The sequence below is a fragment of the Diceros bicornis genome, chromosome 31, assembly GCF_020826845.1.
Source record: "Diceros bicornis minor isolate mBicDic1 chromosome 31, mDicBic1.mat.cur, whole genome shotgun sequence".
NCBI lineage: Eukaryota > Metazoa > Chordata > Mammalia > Perissodactyla > Rhinocerotidae > Diceros > Diceros bicornis.
The window spans coordinates 23,129,000-23,149,999 of NC_080770.1; the positions used below are offsets into that span (position 1 = coordinate 23,129,000).

Below are 21,000 nucleotides of genomic sequence, written 5' to 3' on the forward strand. Positions count from 1 at the left end.
GCCCTTTGGAGAGGCCAAACCCGAGTCAGGGCACCCTCCACCTGGCCTCATGGGACTTTTGTTCCTGTCCCACAGGGAGTGGCGGCCGGGAAAAGGGCCTCCTTTTCAGATGCCAATGGAAAAACTAAGGCATTATACGCAGGCACGCACACAATTGCATGGCTGAGGCATTAGTTCTGAAAACCCGACACCGACTCCCCCACAGAAAGATAACCCGAGCGCACTCGGATCATTCAGGGGGGAGGGGGCATCTAGCCTCAGCATCCCATTTACCCTCACGGAGGTGCCCTCTCACTGCCAAGGCTGTCATTTGACTTGCCTCCCTCCTCTGAGTCTGGAGGCGGATTTGAAAGGACGCAGGCTTCCCTCCTCAATGCCCGGCCCTCACCCCCAGTCCAGAAATTGTTTCTTATCCTGTATTCGTTTTGGTCTTCCTGCACAAACAGCGCCAGACCTATCAGCGAGGCGGCCCTGAGGCATGTATGGCCAAGCCGCAGAGTGACAGCAGAGAATTTCTCTTGCGGCGCTGTGGGGAAAATAGGAAGTGGTGGAGGCAGGATGGGCAGGGCCCTGGAGAACCTTGTGCAAAGTAGCCCCCAGGTTCGTCCGTTTTGTGGGGTCAGTACAGTCTCCGCATGGATCACAGCTTTAGCAGGACCCCCACCGCCCAGCAGCCACAAAACTCCCAACCCTTTGACTCTCCTTTAATGCCATATGAGGATCTCTTTTGCCCAGGTCCCAGGAATGTTTGCCCTTCTCAGTCTGCTCCTCCTCTAGGAGGCAGCCATGGGGCCTCAGCCATGCAGCCCAGAAAACAGAAGATATGGGGGAAGAACAGTCATTCATTCACATCCCAGATCTCAGAGAGCAGTGGTGGAAGCTTTTTGTCCTGCAGGCGCAGTGCAAACACTTGCTCTGAGTGGACGCTGCTCAGTGTCCGGAGGCTCACCAGTTTCATAAGCATCCGTGGGAACATCAGTCGGTCCTGGGGAAAGGAGAGGGATAAGTACAACCTTTGTCTCTCCTGAGAAAAGAGAAGCAAGGGGAGGGGAGTTGTGCAATAGGTAGAGAATTATCTGTGCAAGATGTACTCGGGAGGGATTCTGGAAGGGAAAGTAAGTGTGTCAGGGAATGAGCCTGTGGAGAGGAGGAAAAAGGGCACCATGGGGAGACTCACATGGGGGTGGTGGATGGAGACGTAAGCATGCAGGGCCTCCACATATGTGTGTTGCAGCCTCTCTACCTGGAGCTGGTCCTGCACGTTGGGCCGGTCTATAGGTCACCAACAGAGTTGAGGAGCAGGTCTGGCCAGGGTCTCAGTTGCATACCCCAAATCAGAACCAAAAAAGAGGGACCTGCCCCACCCAACTTCTCCCATCCCAAAGTAACAGAGCAAGGGCCTCCACTCCCACAACGCCTGCCCTGTGGGGCCCGCAGCCCTCCTCGGTGCAAGTCTCTTGCTCGTTTTCCCTCTTGCCCCTCCTCCACACCTGCAGAGAAGATGCTGATGGCAATGAGCAAAGCAAACTCAGCATCATTGAGTTGCAGCTCATTCATGGCTCTGGAGAACTCGAAGATGGGGTTGATGAACTCCACCTGCAGCCCTGGGGAGGAAGAAGAGAGGCTGGGACATGTGCCATGAGCAGCAGGAACTTCCTTCTCTCCTCCAACTTGTCAAGGAACTCAATAAGAAGTCTCCAGGGCTCTGTTGTGTAACTTTGGGCAGGTTTCTTAACCTCTCTAAGCCTCATCTGTGAGATGGGAAGCATATCTGAACTTATAAGACTGTTGTGATGGTTAAATGATAAAGCACGACTTAGCATTGGCGTGGCACATAGATGGTGCTGACATAAATGATAATAAGAATTCTGATTTCTTATTAGAATTCTTGAGGGCCCCACATTACTAGAAATAAAGGCACCTCTTATTTTTGTTTATAAAGAAGACTCACTGGCAATTGACCTTACTTATTTGAATACTAGAGATACATTTCATGTTTCACATTCCAAGGGGAACACAGCAATTTGGTTAAGGGTGTGGACTCTGGCGCCAGATTGCCTGGGTTTGAGCCCTGGCTCCACCATTTATTAGGCTGTGTGACCTTGGGTAAGTTATTTAAGCTCTCTGGGCCTTGGTCTTCCCATCTGTAAAATGGAGATAATAATAGTATCTACCTCATAATGGGTCCTTAGAATAATATGTGGAACATATGGTAACTAACATATAAGTATTTGTTAAATAAATAATAAATTTAAAAAAATAGAGCCAATCTTCTTGCTGAGGAGACTGAAGTGCAACAAACCGTGACCTAAAGTCAAGACATCTAGAGAACACTTCTCCCATACACTCTGTCAAAATCTCCCCACCCCACGCCGCCTAGGCTTTCTCAGATTTCTTTTAGGAACCATCTGCTAACTTTTCCATTCGAGGCCTCTTGATTAGTCACTTCCTGTACTTTCACCCTGATGTTTATCAAGCGTGTGTTGATCCATTTCATGGACAAGCCCCATTTGATAAAGCATTTCTTGGTGAGGTGTTGAGCCTCGAATTGTGCCGACCAGCCCCTTTGGAGAGAGAGGACAAAGGTCCCAGAGCTGGGTTATGCACCCTGACAGGGTCTGCTACTGCTCGCTGAATAACGCCTCCCTTGCGATCAGGCCACATCATTAGTCACCCACCATATGCAGCATGTGGTAGTGGATGCAGAGGGGGAGGGAGACCTGAGAAAAGAGCACCCCTGCTCCTTCTCCCCAAGACCTCACCAACAGAATGAGAAATGAAAGGCAAACAGGAGGCATCAGAACTGCTTATATAAATGGATCTATAAATAGGCACAGATTCAGATAGCACAAGTCCACAAGGGCTGAAGCAACATGCAGACATGAGAACTGGGAAGGCTCCAGAAAGGAGGATGCTACGAAGGAGGAAAAGGCCATGGTTAAGAAGGACTGGGATAATAACCATTTCAGGAAAAGGGGTTTGGTAGAGAAAGGGTGCAGGGCTGGGCTTTTAAAGCAGGAAAAAGTCATTAAGTCGCCCCTATTAGGTGCCCAGACATTCGGGCAGCACACCAGGCACTAGAGAAGGCAAGAGGTGCCAACACAGCCTCACCACGCCCTATAGTTAAGGGAGGCCTTCCTAGAAAGTTCACTGAGTGGCCTGTTTTGGGACAACAAGAGGCACCTGAGCTGGCCTGAGTCACTTGAAACCAGAGAAGACTTTATGAGCTCTGCTCTGGAAACCAGGACCTACTAGCCCCAAGAACGGAGCCAGCATCAGCCATGGTCTACAGTTGTTAGACTCCTTGCTCACCTGTTGAACCTTAGTTCTAATCCCTCAAAAACACCCTCAGCCTTCCATCCTTTCCCAAACCTGCTCCCATAACACAAACATTACCAGCAATTGAATAGGAGGAAACCAACACTGCTTAGCCTGCAAGCAAGTATCAGAGAGCAGCAATGTGAACTAATTCTTGGAGAAAATACTCCAGGTACAGGATGGGGACAGAAGCAGTCACTCTTATCCTAAAGCTGCCCCATCTGGGCACGTCTGCCATGTTTCAGCTCTGGTTGCATGGCTGATCAGAAAGAGCAATTGAAAAAGAGAAGGGGGAAATCAGTCCACGTGAGCCTTGAAGAGCACGTCTGAGAAAGATTTGTTATTGACTACAAGGCTCAAGGAGGTGGCTTTCAAGCTTTTTTTCCTAGCTGTAAAATCTTTCCTTTAAGCAAAATGTTACACAGAAGCACACTCTATAATGCAGATTTAAATGGAGCTTCTTGTTTGGCTAAAGTAAGAATAAAGGACATTTCTGTGCCTCTCTGTTTCTCCTCTAAGGTGACACTTCTGTGGAACTCCCCCCTCAGGTTCCTTGGAACACAGTTTGAGAACCACTGACCTAATGCACCAGAGGACAGGTGTCTATTAGGAGCAGTTGAGAGGGGCCTATCAACATTCCAACTTTCTGTCTTGGAAAAACAAGTGGGACCTTCCCTTTACAGACACCCAAACCTTGGACCTGTGGCTCTGTCGTCACTATGGGCCCCACGACAAAAAGCTTCTGTCCATCCCACCCAATTCTTTTGTGATCTTAGTTCTTACCTGCTTTGGCGAAGTCTTCCCGGTTATAACTGAAATCCTTGAGGAAGGTGATACTCTCACTCCCAGGGTTGTACCTCCGGGATGTCTCCAGAAGCATGACCTGCACACAGGTAGCAGACCTCAAATAGGGACTCCGAGGGAAGGCCAAGCCCCTCATCCCTACTTCCTGGTGGCTTTGGCTCCCCAGCTGGCTGTCTGCAGGCCCCTCCCACAGACAATCCCGCTCTGGTTCTCCTTCACCCCTTGGCCTGGCCTGCCACCTCGATCGCAGAGGTCTTCAGCAGGGCGATCTGGTCTTCCCGGCTGAGCTGCAGGAAGCCAGGCAGCTGTTTGGCGAAATCGACGATCTCCTGCACGGAGACGATGGCCAGCTCCGTGAAGTGGGCAAAACGTTGCTGCCGGGCCTCCCGGCTCTGGGGATCTGGTGCCATGGGCCAAGGCTACCCAGAAGGGCAAGGAGGGAAAGAACAAACCACTCGGAGTCGGATATCAAGAAGCCAGCTGGTGCTCTGGGCACAGCCACCTCTCCCCAGGTCCCTCAGTTACCGTGACTCGAAGCTGGTCAGAAAAAGAGCGTCTGTTACACTGTTGCTGGGCAGCCACCAGCTTCTCAATCATGCCCAGTTGCTCTGGGCTGAGCTGGGGCAGGACTTGGGGCTCTGAGGGCACCCTCGGGGGCACCGATGTGGCCTGAGCCTGTTCCTCCTCTTGCCGCTTCAGTTTCTTCAGGCGGATCTGTTCTTCTGACAGGACACCTAAGGACAGAGCCAGATGTGAGGAGGAGAGAAGAGGGAGAGACTGGAAGCAAGGAGGGGGCAGAGGGGTAGTTTGAGTTTCCAGGAAAGCAGAGAGCATTGGGTAAAAGGAAGGAAGATATTTTAATCCACTCTTAGGTCCCATGTTGGAAAGCCCTGTAGGCTCATTTGCCTGTTTACCCTCACACCCTGGCACCCACATGTGCCCTCTTTCCCCGACTCCTGTCCCCAGACACTCACACTCCTCCCGCATGCCGGCCTGGCGGCATTTGCGAAGGCGACACTCCTGGCACTTGCGACGCATGTAGGTGTCCATGGGGCAGTGGCCCCCGCTGTGGCAGATGTAGCGGGCCCCTTTGATGACACTGCGGCGGAAGAATCCTTTGCAGCCCTCACAGCTCAGCACGTTGTAGTGGAAGCCGGAGGCCTTGTCCCCACACACACTGCACAGCTCGTTCCCCAGCATTTTGGGGGCTGGCCCCTTTTTCCGCTTTTGTGGACGGAGCTCTGGATGCAGGGAAGAGCCTTAATGTTCTTCTCCAAGGAAAAAGCTTGGTGCCCAGTCAGCCACGGCCCTGGGCACTCAGTGACCTTCGTTCCCTTCATTATATGAAGTCTAATCTTTCTATTACAAGAGAGTAGCGCTCATATGCCAAGTGCCATTATGCACTAGGTACTGTCTGAGCCCTTTGTATGCATTGATCCTTACAACAACCATAAGAGATAGGTACTATTATTATTTCCATTTTGCAAATAAGGAAACAGCCTCAGAAAGGCCTAAGGTAGAGAGAAAATTTACACTCATCACTCAGGCCTAGTTGACGCCAAAGCCTTTTCACTTAACCATGATCTTATAAAGAGCCCCCAGGTACCCCCCCACACACACAGATCCAGGGAGCCCTGACCTTCTCCAAATCCAGCAGCTCCTCACCTGTGGACTCTGGAGGGGCCTCCACCCCGGGGAGCAGGGCTGTGGGCTCTGCTGCCTCCAGCCCCACCCCCGAAGTGCCCCCAGTAGATTGAGGCATGCTGGCTTCCTCCCTGAGGTTGCAGCTGCTGCCTCCCAGCTCCTGGCCACTTGCATCTTGTGCATCTGGCTCCCACAGCTCCACTGCAGAGTCTGAGCCCCAAAAGAGAGGCACAAGGGAGTCTCAGGTCCCTCCTCATCCACTTTCCCAGGGTCCTCCTGGGAAACTGCAAACTTATCTCCACCCCCAGAGGGCAGCAAAACGTTGGTTCAGGCTTTGGGACCCGGGGGTCTGTGTGGGCTCCAGGGCTAGTCACTTGTAGACCCCTGCACCTCAATATTTTAAATGAGGGTGTCAATCTTTGTCCCCTTGAGGGGCTGACGTGCAACTATTTCAGAGATCAGACAGAACTCTTCAAAGCCAGAGCTGGGCAAGTACCGGACATGCCAACCCTCCCCAGCAGCAAGCCCAGATGATTGAGAAGGACTGGCTGGTGTCCATAAGGGCCAGGCACCAGAACCTGGGCAGAGGTGGTGTGGGCAGAAGGAGGCAAGCAATACCAAGAATGGCTCTGGACTGCTCTCCGGGGGAGGGCAGAAGGGAGGTAGTGAAGGAGGCTGATTCCTGTAAGAGAAGAGGAGCTGGGGCCTGGGCTCAGGGGAGAGGACTGGAGTGAAGAAGCTTACCAGGAGAAACATCAGGCACAGGGGCCTCCAGCCACAATGACATCTCTTCCCGGAGCCCTGGACATTACCAAGGGACTGTCCTGCAGGAATGACCCAGGTTACACTCGTCCAGAACTGGGGTCCCTTCTGGCCTCAGCGACCCTCTCCTCCTGATCTTGCCTTTTATCAGTACTAACATGTCAGCTAACATTTACTTGCCATATATATATATATCAGCCTGTGCTAAGGCTTTACATGCCTTCCTTACAATATCCCTATGAGGTCAGGTCTATTCTTAAGCCCATTTTACACATGAGGAAACTGAGGTTCAACAAGATTAAGTAAACTGCCTATGGCCACACAGTTAGGGAGTGGTAGAGCCAAGACTCCAACTCTGGTCTCTCTGACTCCAAAGACCAGGATCTCAACCACCATGGCACCTTTTCTCCCCAGGGATCCCTCCAGGCCATGAGGGAATGTTTGGGCACATCTGCCCCACTTCTGTCAGAGCCCCTTCCCCTTCACTCCAGCACTGGGGACAGCCCGAGTTGGCCAGGACCAGGACACGGAATCGAGGCTCATTCCACTCAGTAAGACACACTACTTGTTAGACAGCCTCACTCCTGCCACTTTCCAGGGTCCCAGCACAAACCTCTTGCCTCCAAGAGTCACCCCAATTCACACACAGGACCTCCTCTGCCAGCCCCCCTCAGAAGCTATTCTGGAACCTAAATAGAATCCTGTCACTGCCTGAGCTTCCATCACTATCATCATCCTTCACTTCTCCCCAGAGACCCTTTTCTAAGAGCCATAGGACACCCCCCCAACCCCAAACACACACACAGCCCCGGACCAGTGCTCGGAGCAGACCCACCGAATGCCTAGGCCGCCAGACTTCCTGGCTGGGGCAGTCTCTGGAGCCCCCTTGCTGGGAAGGGAGGATGGTGCAGTCCCTTGTCCAGAGGCCCCGGCAGCTGAGGAGCCGGAGCTGATCAAGAGAAGGGCCGGAGCCCAGGGAAGTAATGTGTGTTGGGGGGGGGGGTGCTGAGGGGAGGGACTCCCAAAGGGTCGGGCCACCTCTCCTTCCTGCCCAGCGGACCGGAGAGCCGGAGCCGACCAGCCGACCGACTGGAGCCCTGGCCTCCTTGCCCCCGCCCACGGGGCAGCTTCCCCACCACGCTGACTCCTCCCCAGCCGGCCACCCCCTCAGCCCAGCACCACCCCTGCCCCCCTACCCCCAGCCACGACAGTCTGCATTTCCCTGCCCAGTTCCACATCTCTCCCCTTCCTCTCCTCACCCCGGCGGCTCTTAGCTGCTTTTACAAAAGGACTGCCTCCCAGACACCCCCATCCCAATCCCGGCAGCCTCCAGAGTTGTTCCCTCCCCTCCATAGGCACTTCGCGGAGCAAAGGTCCCAGCACGGCCTGGAATTGCAACACTGAGCCCCAGCCTGCTTTCCCAGCCTCCCTACTCCTCCCCTGCCCCTGGGAATGGGCCAGGCAGCTCTCCCCACTAGCTCCAGGCCTCAGCCAAACTGGCAGAAGTCCAGGGGAGTAGAAAGGCAGGTGCTGGGCCTTCTAAGGAGTCTCTGAATGTGGTCCCTGCGGGGGCCACACAGACTGGAGGAGGCCAAGAGAGAGAGGGACTGGTAAGCAGTTGGCTATGAGCAATGGCTGGCCCTAGATGGGGTCGGGGTGAAGACTGTAGACCCAGGTACCAGCCCAGGATGGACCTGCGAAGGTATGCAGGTTCCCTCACCTGGGAAATGGTTCCATTTGCAGTGATGGAGGGCTCTATCCAGCAGCTACTGAGACTAGAGCTGTAGCCTTCCTGCCCCGTTGCCTGGAACATAAGATCCATCCCTGAATGTAGACACCACATTTTATTGATTTCATCTCCCCCTCAGCCCCTGGAACAGGGCATGGCATAGAGTAGGCAACAGAGTAGGTACTGGGGTCCTGTTTGTTGAATGAATAAGTAAACAAGAAAAATAATATGATCCTCTTCTATCCTATACTCGTTAGCTCCAGTCAATTTCATCTCAGCAATGTTGGTTTAGCGTTTGGGCTCTGGGCTTAGATTTTGGGTTCAAACGCTGGCCTTGCCTCTGCCTCTTATTAGCTGTGTGATTTTGATTAAGCAAGTTACTTAATGTCTCTGAACCTCTGTTTCCCCATCTCTAAAACAGGAATAATAATAATGTTTTTTGCCACATAAGGTTGTCATGAGAATTAAAAAACATATCACGGTACAATGTGTGGCACATAGTAAGTGTTCCAGAAACGGTGGCAGTTACTACCTTTCCAATCCTTTCAGCTACGGATCTTCCTGTCACCTTGAATCTGTGCGTTGTTAATCTTCCGAGTGCTTGTTTCCATACACAGACCCCTCACTATCTCTGTTATCCTTAGAGCCGCCCCGGGAGGGAGGCAGGGTAAATATCATAAGCTCTCTTTTACAGAGAACACTAAGCTCCCGGGAGAGCCTTTTCCAGGACCGCACACAGTGAGTAGCCGAGCTGGGATCAGCATCCAGATGTCCTCACTCCAGTGCCTGTGCTCTTTGCTTCTCCTGTGTCCGAGTCCAGGGTACTCGTGTCTTGCTGCCTCTCAGGTCTGCTGGACCAGTGAAGTGCTGAGATGGAAGAAGCTGGGGCTGGGGGGCTGCAGTGGGAGCCCTGGGGATGCTTCAGCCCAGATGTGGGGGGCGAGGAGCTAAGGTTACTGCTGGTTGTTCACCCCCTGCCCCACTCCCAGTTTCCTGCTCACAGGCTCTTCCTGTTTTGCTATGAACTCCGGTTCCCATGGGCCCCACATTAAAGCATAGAAGGACAGGGGGCCAGGGCAGGCAGCCAGAGAGATCGAAACAGAGATGAACAGGGCACCAGGGAAGAGGAGAAGAGAGGGAACAGGAAAGAGTAGACAGAGGGTGTGCGAGAACAGGATAGGAGAAGGGAAGGGAAAGCAGAAATAGAAAAGGAGCTTCGTGAAAGATGGGAGGAAGCACAGGGAGGGGCAGGGGGAACAGGCGGGCCCCGGGGAGCAGAGACTAGAGAAGACAGCAGGCTGGGTGGTGTTGCAAAATCTGCCCATGTATTCATTTTCACATTTCAGAAAAGCCCCTCTTGACATCCCCCATCTCCAAGTTCTGCCTCCAGCTTTGCTCTTGTTCCCTCTCATCACAAGGTCATCCCTTCACGAGGCCCCCACCCTGGTCTGGGCACCTCTGAGTCATGAGCACAAAGCTCTCCATTCCTCTTACATGTGTTCCTCCCCCAATTTTCACAAGGCCCCAGATGTCTTGGGAAAGTAGAAACCAGGGACTCCAGCCCCTGGGAAACTGGAATTGTTCTGTCCCAGCGCTCACATCATCGACCCAGCTCCCTCCTTCGCCTGTCCCCATCCCCAGCAGCTCCAACACAGAAGCATAGTCACAGATGTCACCGAAACACCTGGTTACAAGGAACTTAGGATGTAACCTTGGTCTGATGACCTATCTTCTGGTGTTGGGAAAAGCCTCTCTCATCCCCTCCTGACACTCTAGTCTCCCCACAGCCCAGGGCCCAGGACCACACAGAAGCTTGGAGCCCTCTGACCCAAGCCAGAGCCAGCTGCTGAACAAGTAAGTGGGTCAGGGCGCCATCTTCCCCAAGCCAGGGAGTCATTCTCAGCCTTAAGTAGAGGAGAAGGGAGCATTACCAGTGCTTTACTGTCAGAGCCACCCCTTCAGGTTACAGGGGTTCAGGAGCCTCCCCACATGAAGACCAAAACCTGTTGGTGATATCTCCATAGAGTTTCTGGAGACCAACCATGGGACTTCTCTCTCGAGCCCGGTCGAATAGAATAGGCAGGTGATCTGCAGCTGGAATCACATGGCCCACTCTGCCAGATCCACCCCCACCAGCCCACAAGAGGTGTTAGGTGAAAGCCTCTCAGTCCCATGGGGCCTTTCCTATGTGTCCCTGGCTCCTAGAGGAGGCAACATGCCTGGGAATACCTTTGGGGATCTTCCAAGTCACATTTCTGACCCCCAGAAACTCTGGCGACTTCTCCTTGTAGGAAGAGGAACCTTGAAGCAAAAAGACGAGCATTCACCAGCCCAAGGTTGTATGCGCTACTGGATAACACCCCTCCCCTCCCGGAAAGCACTCGAATTCCCATAAAGCAGGCCACAAGGTACGGTTTGCAGGGATGGACAGGGACAGCTACTTCTTGCTCCCTCCTTCACCGTTCTGGAAAGGTGCAAGGTGTGGTGGTCATCTTGCAGGCCACTCCAGTGACTTCTGCCCAACCTCCCAACCACAAGATAGAGAAGAACCCAGGAATTCCTGAGTTCGGAGATGATACAGAAGGCAGGAAGAAGAAAAGTAACATTGACATAGGCCCTACTACATACACTTATCTTTCCGTGTATTATTTTACTTAACCTCATATGTAACCCTAGGAGATGGTTACTAGCAAGGGGACAAATATCAAAGAGCTGACTCAAAAGCTCAAACTCAGACTAACAAACAAAGCACCTCACTCCATTACACAAAACTGCCTCCCCAGATGGGAAAAATGGTTAACTCACCTGAATTTAGGTTCACATCCGCCAACACACAGTATTGCAGTGGTTTCCAAACCTGGCCTCATTTTCAGAGATTCTGATTTATTTGGTCTAGGGTAGGCCCACATATCTATCTATCCATCCATCTACATGTCTATTTTTCTTTTGGATCTGTAGTTAGGAACCAATGTGTGGGGACCACAAAAATCTTCTGGTATAAAATATGTGGAAGTTGGGGGTCAAGAAACCAGGGCTCAGCTCTTGGCTGTACCATGTACTTGTGGTGTAATTCTCACCCTTCCTGGACTTGCTTCTCACTATAAAAACTGAAATAACATCTGCTCCATCAATTCCTCCTACATGGGATACTTGCAGGCACAAAGAATACAGACATACTTGAGCAAGTGGGAAGAAAAGCAAAAGATGAATTTGAGGGATTTTTCTTCTACTTGCCAAAATTTAATGAGCCCAAGATTTACATTCTGAAATCACAACGATCTGGCTAGTTTGCAAGGAGAGTAGGAGAAACATTAAAACAAAACACTCAAAAACTCCCACTAATACACAGTATTTTACCAATTAGCCAAGCCCCATTCAACCCCACCAATGTGAAAAGGTTTCCTTTGTTAGAAATCTCTTTATTGAAGGTATTTTGGGGCCACCGAATATAGGTTAGCAACGCAGTTTGAGCAGCCTGCAAGAAACAGCCCATTATAAAGACTATTTTGGGGGCCAGCCAAGACTATTTTGGGGGTGGCGCAAGCGGTTACATGCGTGCGCTCCGCTGTGGCGCCCCGGGGTCCGCTGGTTCCACCCCGGGTGCGCACCAAAGCACCACCTGTCAGGCCATGCTGTGGCAGGTGTCCCATATAAAGTGGAAGAAGATGGGCATGGATCTTAGCCCAGGGCCAGTCTTCCTCAGCAAAAAGAGGATTGGCAGATGTTAGCTCAGGGCCGATCTTCCTCACACACACAAAAAAAGTCTATTTGGGAATCAGAAAACTAGAGTTTTAATTCATTCTCCTAAACTGTGTGACCTTGGACAAGTAACTTCCTCTCTCTGGGTTTGTTGCCTTATCCAAAAAGTAAGGGGACTAGGCTAGATCAGGGATTCAGAGATGTTGATTTATGAAGCCTATGGGTAGTCTTTGTGAACTTCTTGGCATTATATGCAAAATTCCATTTATGTGTTTTTATGCGTGTGAATATTTTTCTGGAGGAGAGGGGACTAAATTTCCATCTCATTCATAAAGGGGCTTGTGATTAAACAAGAAGGTTAAGAACTATTTGGATACCCAGGCTTCAGCTCTCATTCTATTCATTCCTCCATAACAACTCGGGAAGCAAGTTTAGATCCTGAGGTATACATAAATAATTGAATCTGAAGTCCTAGGGCAAGATAATGACTCTGCTTCCTCCCATATAGTTCTTTCGTATTTATTGATTGATTGATTTTTCCCCCAAAGCCCCAGTAGATAGCCGCATGTCACAGCTGCGCATCCTTCTAGTTGCTGCGTGTGGGACGCGGCCTCAGCATGGCGGGAGAAGCAGCCCGGCCGTGTGCGCCGGGGATCCGAACCCAGGCCGCCAGTAGCGGAGCACGCGCACGCAACCGCTAAGCCACGGGGCGGCCCCCTCCCATATAGTTCTGATCAGGTTGTATTTCCCCAACGATTTGAGGTAATTTGCTCCTAGTGGACAGATCTGAATCAAAGCATCCCAAGGACCTACTGATTTGACCTCCTGGAGCTGAAGTCACTCCAAGCTCAGAGTCACAAAGCCCTGAGGCCAAATTGGCTGCACCGGATCCTAATGGTCAATGCCAAGAGGGCCTCTGATTCTGCGGAATCCCCACCTACTCCCACTTGATATACCCTTCCCCTTCCCCCTATATATCTCCCCGCTGGTCTGAAATTCCTCCCCTAGCGATTCATTGCTTTGGTTTTGCAAAGTCTGAACATCCTGTGCAACCCAACTCTTTCGGGAAAAGGCACGACATCTTCATTTTAATTAACTAAAACTTGGAAATGTACAAGTGGGAGGGCAAGGAAAGGCCTGCAAGCGGAAGTGAGAGGGCTCCTGAAGCTGTGCTCGGGACATGAGCAGCAAGCTACACTGGGACCAACCTCAAGGACGCAGGGAGTCCAAAGGGCTGTTTACACGCTGTGCCCCGCACCCCAAACAAGACCTCTTCCGGGGACCAGAGCCAGGGCCGAGGCTCAAATTCCACCCGAAGGCAGCGGCGTGGAGACGGGAGCTCTAAACTACCCTTCGCTCCAATTCTGCTCCCGCTCTGGCTCCGGGGGTCAGGCCCGGCAGCACCCGGGTTCCAGGGGGCGCTCGCTCTCCCAGCCACCATACTGCCCAGTGCAGGCGCCACCTCGGTACGGGCCCTCCGCGGGCAGAGGCAAACCCGAGCTCAGTGCTCTCTTTACCGAGACGAGGTCTTCCAGCCCTTTCTACCGGGCTAGGTCGCGCTACATTCCCACGCTCCTCCGCCACAGCCGGATCGCGAACCTCCTACACGCATTCCCTCCCAGATTCCTCCTTCTCCCACCATCCCGGCCCGTCCTTTAGCAAGATGGCGGCGGGCCACTTCCGGCGTGTGTCCTTAAGGGGGCGTCCGGGCGGCTGCTGCGGATCCCAGGCAACGGGTTCCAGCCTCTTTGCTGCATAGACTACAGCGGTGATGGCGGGCAGACAGTTGGGCTGGAGACGGGCGGATCTTCTCCAGCTCCTTCTTGGCGTGAACTTGCTGGTGATGCCACTCACCCAGGCCCGCAGTCTGCGCTTCGTTACCTTGGTAATGAGAGACGGGGTCGCCAAAGGGCTCGCTAGAAGGGCACAGGCCTGCGGGTGGAGGGAGGGGTGGGGCTTGTGCTGGGCCCTGGGGTCTGGAGGAGGAGGAGCTGGTTTAGGAGGAGACGTTGGTCTGCGGGGTTGGGGGCCCGGGTTCGCAATTTTGTGGAGCCCTGGGGTATTTGGGGGGGCAGAGTGTAAGGAGTTCTGTATCATGGGATAGGTCTTCTGAGTTGGGGTCTTTTGCAGTGGGTAGAGTGAAGCTTCCCTCCTCAACATAGGGCAGAGGTGGGCCCTGTGTCCCTATCAGAGAGACCCTTCTGACCTGTAGGCAAATTATTTTCCTTCCTCAGGTGTACCGACATGGAGACCGTTCGCCAGTGAATACATATCCCAAGGACCCTTATCAGGAAGACAAATGGCCCCAGGGATTTGGTCAGCTAACCAAGGTGGGTCAGAAGCCAGCCCTCCCTCAGGATGAGCTGTAGAATGAGTGACCTCTAGAGCAGGCTACAGAACTTGGGGCCCCACCAAACTGCCATTTCCCATGTGAGTGCTGACTTTGATCAGATTTCTTAGCCTTACTTTCATCTGTGCCCGGATGAAAATGGACACACACAACGCCATGCACAATCGGCCACTTAATAAATGACTTCTAGGATCAGATTAACCCACCCCTCCTTCCAGCCAGGGGTAAACTTAGAAAGCAACAGTGCCTAAACCCTGTGGGACTTAAGAGCCATCTCTTCCCTCTGGACCTTCTTAACCTTTGGGTTTGCCTACAGGAGGGGATGCTACAGCACTGGGAGCTGGGCCACGCTCTGCGGCAGCGCTACCATGGGTTCCTCAATGCCTCTTACCACCGGCAAGAGGTAAGGCTGGGAGCTCAAGAGGCAAGGGGAATGGGGTCTACTGTCCTCACCCTGGGAGCCTAAGGGTGAGTCTGGGTGCTCGGGCTTCCCTCCAGGCGTTTTGGTTATAGCTACAGGACAAGACATCCACGAGCTGTTGAAAACAAAGCCTTAGACGCTGAGTTGCTCCCGCTTGGCTGGGAACAGGCAAAATTGATCAAGTGTCCTGGCTCAGACTTTACAAAGGCCTGGCAAAGTAGTTTCTGACACTTGTGAAATAACTCGGATTTTCCATGCAAGACATTTATTGAGATGATAAACCACACAGGGCCAGGTGATAAAGGTAGCAGGGAAGACATACGTAGAGAGGGCATGTCAGGGAAGACTGGCAAGTGTGCTGGCTCCTTGAGGCTCTCTCGCCACCCCAGGGATGGGGACAGCTGTTCCGCTGATTATGACTCTCAGCCACGGCTGTCTCAAGAGTTTGTAGATGTTGTTATTGTTCCCTTGAGGGCCACCTCTCTCCTGATCGTGCCTTTCCCCACACTGTCTTCCTCCCTTTTCCCAAGCAATTCTCTCTGTTCTCTCTCTTATTTCCTATCCCTGGTCTCTAAGCCGCTTTATCAAGGGGGGTGTGATTGGAGACAGTTTCTGCCCTCAAAGACCCTGGTCTAGATAGGGAGACAGGCGTTGTTATAAAACCAGACAGATGGACCCAGCCTTACTGACTAGGCACTTCAGACTGGGAAGGGCATTTGAACTAGAGCCATTCATTCCCAGAGTTCTTCACAGAGTGGTGACAGCTAGCCCCCAGCGGAATGTTTGGGCCTTTGCTGGGAGGAAGGATGGAGAAGGGCCAGATGCATGGCAGGTTTACAATTTGCTGGGTAACCATCAATAACAGGTTCTCCCCCTGGGGCCCCACTGAGGGGCCAAAGCTCCCTCGCCCCACCCCCACAGCAAGACTCATGTTGCGGTCTCTGCAGGTTTATGTGCGAAGCACAGACTTTGACCGCACTCTCATGAGTGCTGAGGCCAATCTGGCTGGACTCTTCCCTCCCAGTGGGATGCAGCGTTTCAACCCAAACATTTCTTGGCAGCCTATCCCTGTCCACACTGTGCCTGTCGCTGAGGAGAAGGTAAGACTGGCCAGCCCTTCCCTGGAGGCGGTGAGAGGGACAAGTCTGGCCATGGGCCTGCTGTTCCCCAACTGCCTTCTCCACCTCTGCTTCCCCTCTTTGGTCTGCAGCTGCTGAAGTTCCCGTTGGGCCCATGTCCCCGTTATGAGCAGCTGCAGAACGAGACCCGGCAGACACCCGAGTATCAGAATGAGAGTGTTCAGAATACAGTGAGTTGGGCTGAGGTGGAGGTCATCACACTGTCCTTTCCCCCAGGGCAGGACTGATTCCCTGATCCATTTTCCATAGCAATTTCTGGATATGGTGGCCAACGAGACAGGGCTCACAGACCTGACGCTGGAAACCGTCTGGAATGTCTATGACACACTCTTCTGTGAGGTGAGCCCGCTTAGGGTCCCCGGTGTGACTTCTCTCACACCTCAGCAGGCCCAGGTGACCAGGACAAGCAGAACACAATGCGTGGATACCATTCCCACTGAGGAGGTCCAGGCAAGCTGCTGCTTGTGAAACAAGGGAACTTCCTTCACGGGTGAAAAAGAACCTCAGAGTGGGAAATAGTTTATTAATGTCAGCAGTTCCTGCTCCTCTCCACCCAGAGCCTCGTGGTGTCCAGCTCCACTCTGCTGAGTCATGCTTTTTGTGCTGAGCCTCCCTTCCTCTGCCCTGCAGCCTCAACACTGTCCGCCATATCTGCTGGTTCCTCTCCATCTGCCCCCCGCTCCTGTGCTCTCCCTCCCTCCACACACACAGGCACCCTTCCACTGGGGCAGACAGCTGCCCCCGGAGAGGCTCTGGCCTAGGCCTGGGGAGCTAACCTGCCCACTGTGATACACAGCAAACACACGGGCTAATCCTGCCAGCCTGGGCCTCACCCCAAACCATGCAGCGTCTGAGGCGGCTAAAGGACTTCAGCTTCCGCTTCCTCTTCGGGATCTACGAGCAGGCAGAGAAGGCTCGGCTTCAGGGGGGTGAGTGACAAGAGCAGCATGTCACTCCCCTCCTCAGGACCCTGTAGCATTAAAAATCTGCTATTGGGAGCTTCTCACACACTCACTTCTCTACCTGAAATGTCTTCTGCTCTTTCAAAACCAAATCCCCCAGTCATCTCATTAGTCCCCAGAGTCTCCCCAACTCTCCAAATGCTTAGCACGTTTGTCTTTGTACGAATGACCACAATTAGGTTTGCACGCTTCTTTTCTGCCCTTTATATTCTTAAGTTTCACCCGTGTCAGAAGACTCGCCCCTTAAATGAAGACCTCCCTGCAGAGAACCCCTGGGAGCCGCTTTGACAAAAGGCTCAGAGTAATACACCTGTCAGTTTTCTGATCTGAGCCCCCAAGGGAGTGCCAGCTGTCAAACCTTTCTGACATCGCAATAGTTTTCAGAGTCTGCAAATGGCAGAATTCCTCTGGCCTGGAGCCACCATCTTGTGTGCCCTGAGCAATCTTAAGTCTATATTTGTTCCAAACGAGTAACTCTTCCTGGGTAGGGCCTCGTAGCTCATTTATAAATGGCCAGATGTCTACGTCTGTGTTGAAATACAGATAGATATCTTGTTTTGCCTTGCTTCCCTGTGTATATCTGAAAGTTCTTAGAGAGCAGGGGGTGCTGCAGAGTTCCTACATGGTTCCCATGAACCTAAGGAGTCCTCTGTGCTGGTGAGCAGACCCAGGCCTAGCAGAGGGTGAGGACCACAGACAGGTCTGAGGAGAAGAGAGTGATGGCTGTAGTCACTGACCCTGAGGACTGTTCTCCTTCAGGAGTCCTGCTGGCTCAGATACGGAAGAACCTGACCCTGATGGCAACCGCCTCCCAACTCCCTAAGCTGCTGGCTTACTCCGCGGTAAGCTCCCTAGTCCCCAGCGTGCTAACGTCAAGCAAGGGGCTGGGTTTCTTCTCTGTTCAGTGCCTGGGGGTGCAGGGGAGCAGTGCTGATGGGGAGCCCCTCTCCCTTACAGCATGACACCACCCTGGTTGCTCTGCAAATGGCACTGGATGTCTACAATGGTGAACAAGCTCCCTACGCCTCCTGCCACATATTTGAACTGTACCAGGATGATAATGGGTGAGTGGACCTACCCGTCTGCCCTCTGGAGGGGCACTCGCATGGTGGCTGTGGGCAGCCCAAGGACTCCATTACAAGCCTGGTGAGCTTGTAAATTTGTCTTGTCTCCTGTCAACCCACAGGAATTTCTCAGTGGAGATGTACTTTCGGAATGAGAGTAACAAGGTCCCCTGGCCACTGATCCTGCCTGGCTGCCCTCACCGCTGTCCACTGCAAGACTTCCTTCGCCTCACAGAGCCTGTCGTGCCCAAGGATTGGGAGCAGGAGTGCCGGCTGGCAAGCAGCCCTGCAGACACAGGTGAGTGGCTGCCTGCCTCTGTGCTCCTCATGGCCCAGAACCACTTTAAAGTCCTATCCACAAGTCTCGAGAGCTGGCACACTTGCAGCCACCTTACTGCACGCCCCTAGACAGTTCAGTTTCCCACCCCGAGTCCACTGTACCCCTTCTCCCTACTCTTCAGGTGATGCCCTCACTTCTTGTATCACTGAGAAAATAAGAGCAACCAGGAGAGAACTGTCTCATTCTCCCACCACCAGATCTTCCAGCTTACTTGCTGGTATAAGCTGCTCCTGAAGGCCACCATCTCCACTTACACTCTGGGTCCATCTCTTCTCACCTCCACGAGGACCTCTGATGCCTCACTGTTTCCTGTCTACTGGATCAGTCCCATCTCAAAAGCCTGACAAAAACCTCTTAGGCCAACATCTTTCTCCAGCTACCACTCTGTCTCTCTGTTCCCATGGAATCTTTCCAAGAGTCGTTTAGACTCTGACTTTGCTTCCTCACTGCCCATTCTTTGAGACTTACTAGACAGTCTTGTGTCATCCTTCACTCCATTGAAACCACTCTTGTGACCAATTCTTAGTCAGCTTCTCTCACCTCTCAGTGTTATGACCTAATTGGTCACTCCTTCCTTAAACACTTGCTTGGCTTCTCTGGTTTTCCTAACTTACAGGCAGCCTCCTTACTGACTTCTCCTCCCCACTAAACAATGGATAGCCCAGGGCTCATTCTGGCCCTTTCCCCATCTGTGCCCATTCCCAAGGGGATCTCATCCAACCTCTTGGCTTTATATACCATCTCCATGCTAGCTTCCATCTTTGTATGACTCACAGATTCATGACCTCTTCTCTGAGCTACAGACTCACATATCCAGCTACTGACTTGAGGTTTCTACATGGATGTCAACTGAGGCATCTCACAGTTGATATGTCTAAAACCAAATGCTCTTCCCCACAAATCTGCTGTTCCTCATCTGCTTCCCCATCTTAGTAAATGCCATGTTAGTCACCTAGTTGCATAGTATTACCCTAGGAGTTATCTTGAATACCCTCTTTCTCAGACCCCACATCCAATCCACTAGCAGATCCTATCAGCTCAATCTTTAAAACACATGCTCTTGCTCCCTAGTCCAATCTACCCCTGTCTCTTGCCTGAACTACTGAAAAGCTTCCTAATGTTCTGATTCTTTTCTTGTCCCTACCACACAGAGTTAAATTTTTAAAAACATAAAACAGTTCACATCACTACCCTTCTCAGAATCTTCCAGTGGCTTCCCATCACATTTGGAAAAGAATCCAAGTTCTTTCCCATGGCCTTCCAGGCCCTGCTTGGTCTGGTCCTCCACCCTCATCTCCCACTTGCCCCTCACTCTGCTCTAGTGATACTTTCTTCTGATTGAAGAACATGCCAAGCTTATTCCCACATCAGGGCCTTTTGCATTTCCTTCCTGTCTATACCCCCTACCCCAGCACACTCTTCTCTCAGATCTTTGTTATGTCTCAGTGACTCTAGGTCTCTGTTCAAACTGTCACTTCCTTAGTGATGCCTTCCCTGACTGACCTACCTCTCCATCCTTTTCCCCTTTGTTTTTCTTTATGGCATTTGTCACTAACCTGTCACTCCTATCACTTGCTTGTTTACTGGATCTCCACTCCCAGAATGTAAAATCCATGAAGGCAGAGACTTTGTCTTGGCCACCTGTGTATATCCCCATTGTAAGAACAGCGCCTGCCATATTGTAGGCACTCAAATATTTGTTGAACAAACGCTGACATGACCCTTCTCTCCCCCTCCCCGTGCCCAGAGGTGATCGTGGCCTTGGCTGTATGTGGCTCCATCCTCTTCCTTCTCATAGTGCTGCTCCTCACCGTCCTCTTCCGGATGCAGGCCCAGCCTCCCGGCTACCGCCACATCGCAGACGGGGAGGATCATGCCTGACAACCACTCAGCCCCCTTCCCTCTGCCTCCTAGGGGAGGTGGGCTGGGCTTTTACTCCTGACTGCTGCTGTTCCCCAGCCCATGGACAGGAAACCCTGGGTTGGGCCTCCCTCTGATGACCCCAACCTAATGAACAAGTGGGACTCGGCTTGGCCCATGACACCTGTCACTTAGCATTCATGTGCCCGATGTTTACCAAGTACTCAGTTGGACATTGGCTTTCTCCAAACAGGATTTGCCTCCTCCCTGCTCCCTAAGGACCTGAAACGTAGACAAGTATTCAAGTTTCACTCAGGACCTGGGATAAAAAAACTGAAGGAGTGGGTACTTGATCTGCTTTGCCCTTTCACCAAGCCTTGCGCTCTTTCTTCCAGCCTGGAATCTTTGGCAAATGGCTCGGAGGACACAGTCTTGCCTCTCAGTGCTTATTTTAGTGGGAAAAATTGCACAACATTGGGGATACAAACATTGGCCACCAAGGACCCATATCACCCAACAGCCAACCAACCAAGTTTTCCTTTGTCTGGCTGAAGTCACCATTAGAGTCATACATAATGCTTCAGGCAGCTTTGTCACCCCTGCAGCTTGAGCAGGTCGGAAGGGTATTTGTACTTGGGAGGGAGTGGGGGGAGGGGAATGGGGAGTGAATTGTGGTGGAGTCATGAAATTATCCCTCTCAGCTGGGCTGGGGTCTCCAAGGACCTGAGGTAAATGCAGGTTGCGAGCTGGACAGCTCTTGACTGTGGCCCAGAATAGGGCTGAGGCAGCTTCCAGAGAATGAAAGTTTTGGACACTTAGTGTGGTTTCTGTGCCTTTTTTTTTCTTTTTGGTGAGGAAGATTCACCCTGAGCGCTCATCTGTTGCCAATCTTCCTCTTTTTGCTTGAG

At 52.2% G+C, this 21,000-nt stretch overlaps 2 protein-coding genes across 10 annotated transcripts; one reads left to right on the forward strand and one right to left on the reverse strand.

Annotated features, from left to right (window-relative positions):
• Nucleotides 1–688: 688 nt before the first annotated feature.
• Nucleotides 689–13,599, reverse strand: NR1H3 (nuclear receptor subfamily 1 group H member 3). 8 transcript variants are annotated; one of them, XM_058527001.1, is made up of 13 exons: nucleotides 13,165–13,598; nucleotides 8,790–9,105; nucleotides 8,249–8,332; nucleotides 7,364–7,477; nucleotides 6,511–6,590; nucleotides 5,788–5,976; nucleotides 5,097–5,363; nucleotides 4,648–4,856; nucleotides 4,362–4,541; nucleotides 4,102–4,201; nucleotides 1,491–1,604; nucleotides 1,178–1,272; nucleotides 689–985 (listed from the first exon to the last, which is right to left on the reverse strand). In XM_058527001.1, the coding sequence occupies exons 5-13, from the start codon at nucleotides 6,551–6,553 to the stop codon at nucleotides 839–841; spliced, it is 1,344 nt and encodes a 447-aa protein (XP_058382984.1). In that variant the 5' UTR covers nucleotides 6,554–6,590; nucleotides 7,364–7,477; nucleotides 8,249–8,332; nucleotides 8,790–9,105; nucleotides 13,165–13,598; the 3' UTR covers nucleotides 689–838. The 8 variants fall into 8 exon arrangements, with proteins under 8 accessions (XP_058382984.1, XP_058382988.1, XP_058382986.1 ...); XM_058527005.1 differs by lacking the exon at nucleotides 8,790–9,105 and having other exon boundaries at nucleotides 13,474–13,598; XM_058527003.1 differs by having other exon boundaries at nucleotides 8,249–9,105; nucleotides 13,474–13,598.
• A 34-nt stretch (nucleotides 13,600–13,633) lies between these two features.
• On the forward strand, nucleotides 13,634–20,910 carry ACP2 (acid phosphatase 2, lysosomal). 2 transcript variants are annotated; one of them, XM_058527010.1, is made up of 11 exons: nucleotides 13,634–13,841; nucleotides 14,191–14,286; nucleotides 14,623–14,709; nucleotides 15,675–15,827; nucleotides 15,938–16,036; nucleotides 16,116–16,205; nucleotides 16,663–16,795; nucleotides 17,588–17,670; nucleotides 17,786–17,892; nucleotides 18,015–18,190; nucleotides 19,980–20,910. In XM_058527010.1, the coding sequence occupies exons 1-11, from the start codon at nucleotides 13,728–13,730 to the stop codon at nucleotides 20,111–20,113; spliced, it is 1,272 nt and encodes a 423-aa protein (XP_058382993.1). In that variant the 5' UTR covers nucleotides 13,634–13,727; the 3' UTR covers nucleotides 20,114–20,910. The 2 variants fall into 2 exon arrangements, with proteins under 2 accessions (XP_058382993.1, XP_058382994.1); XM_058527011.1 differs by having other exon boundaries at nucleotides 15,789–15,827.
• The last annotated feature ends 90 nt before the right edge of the window (nucleotides 20,911–21,000 follow it).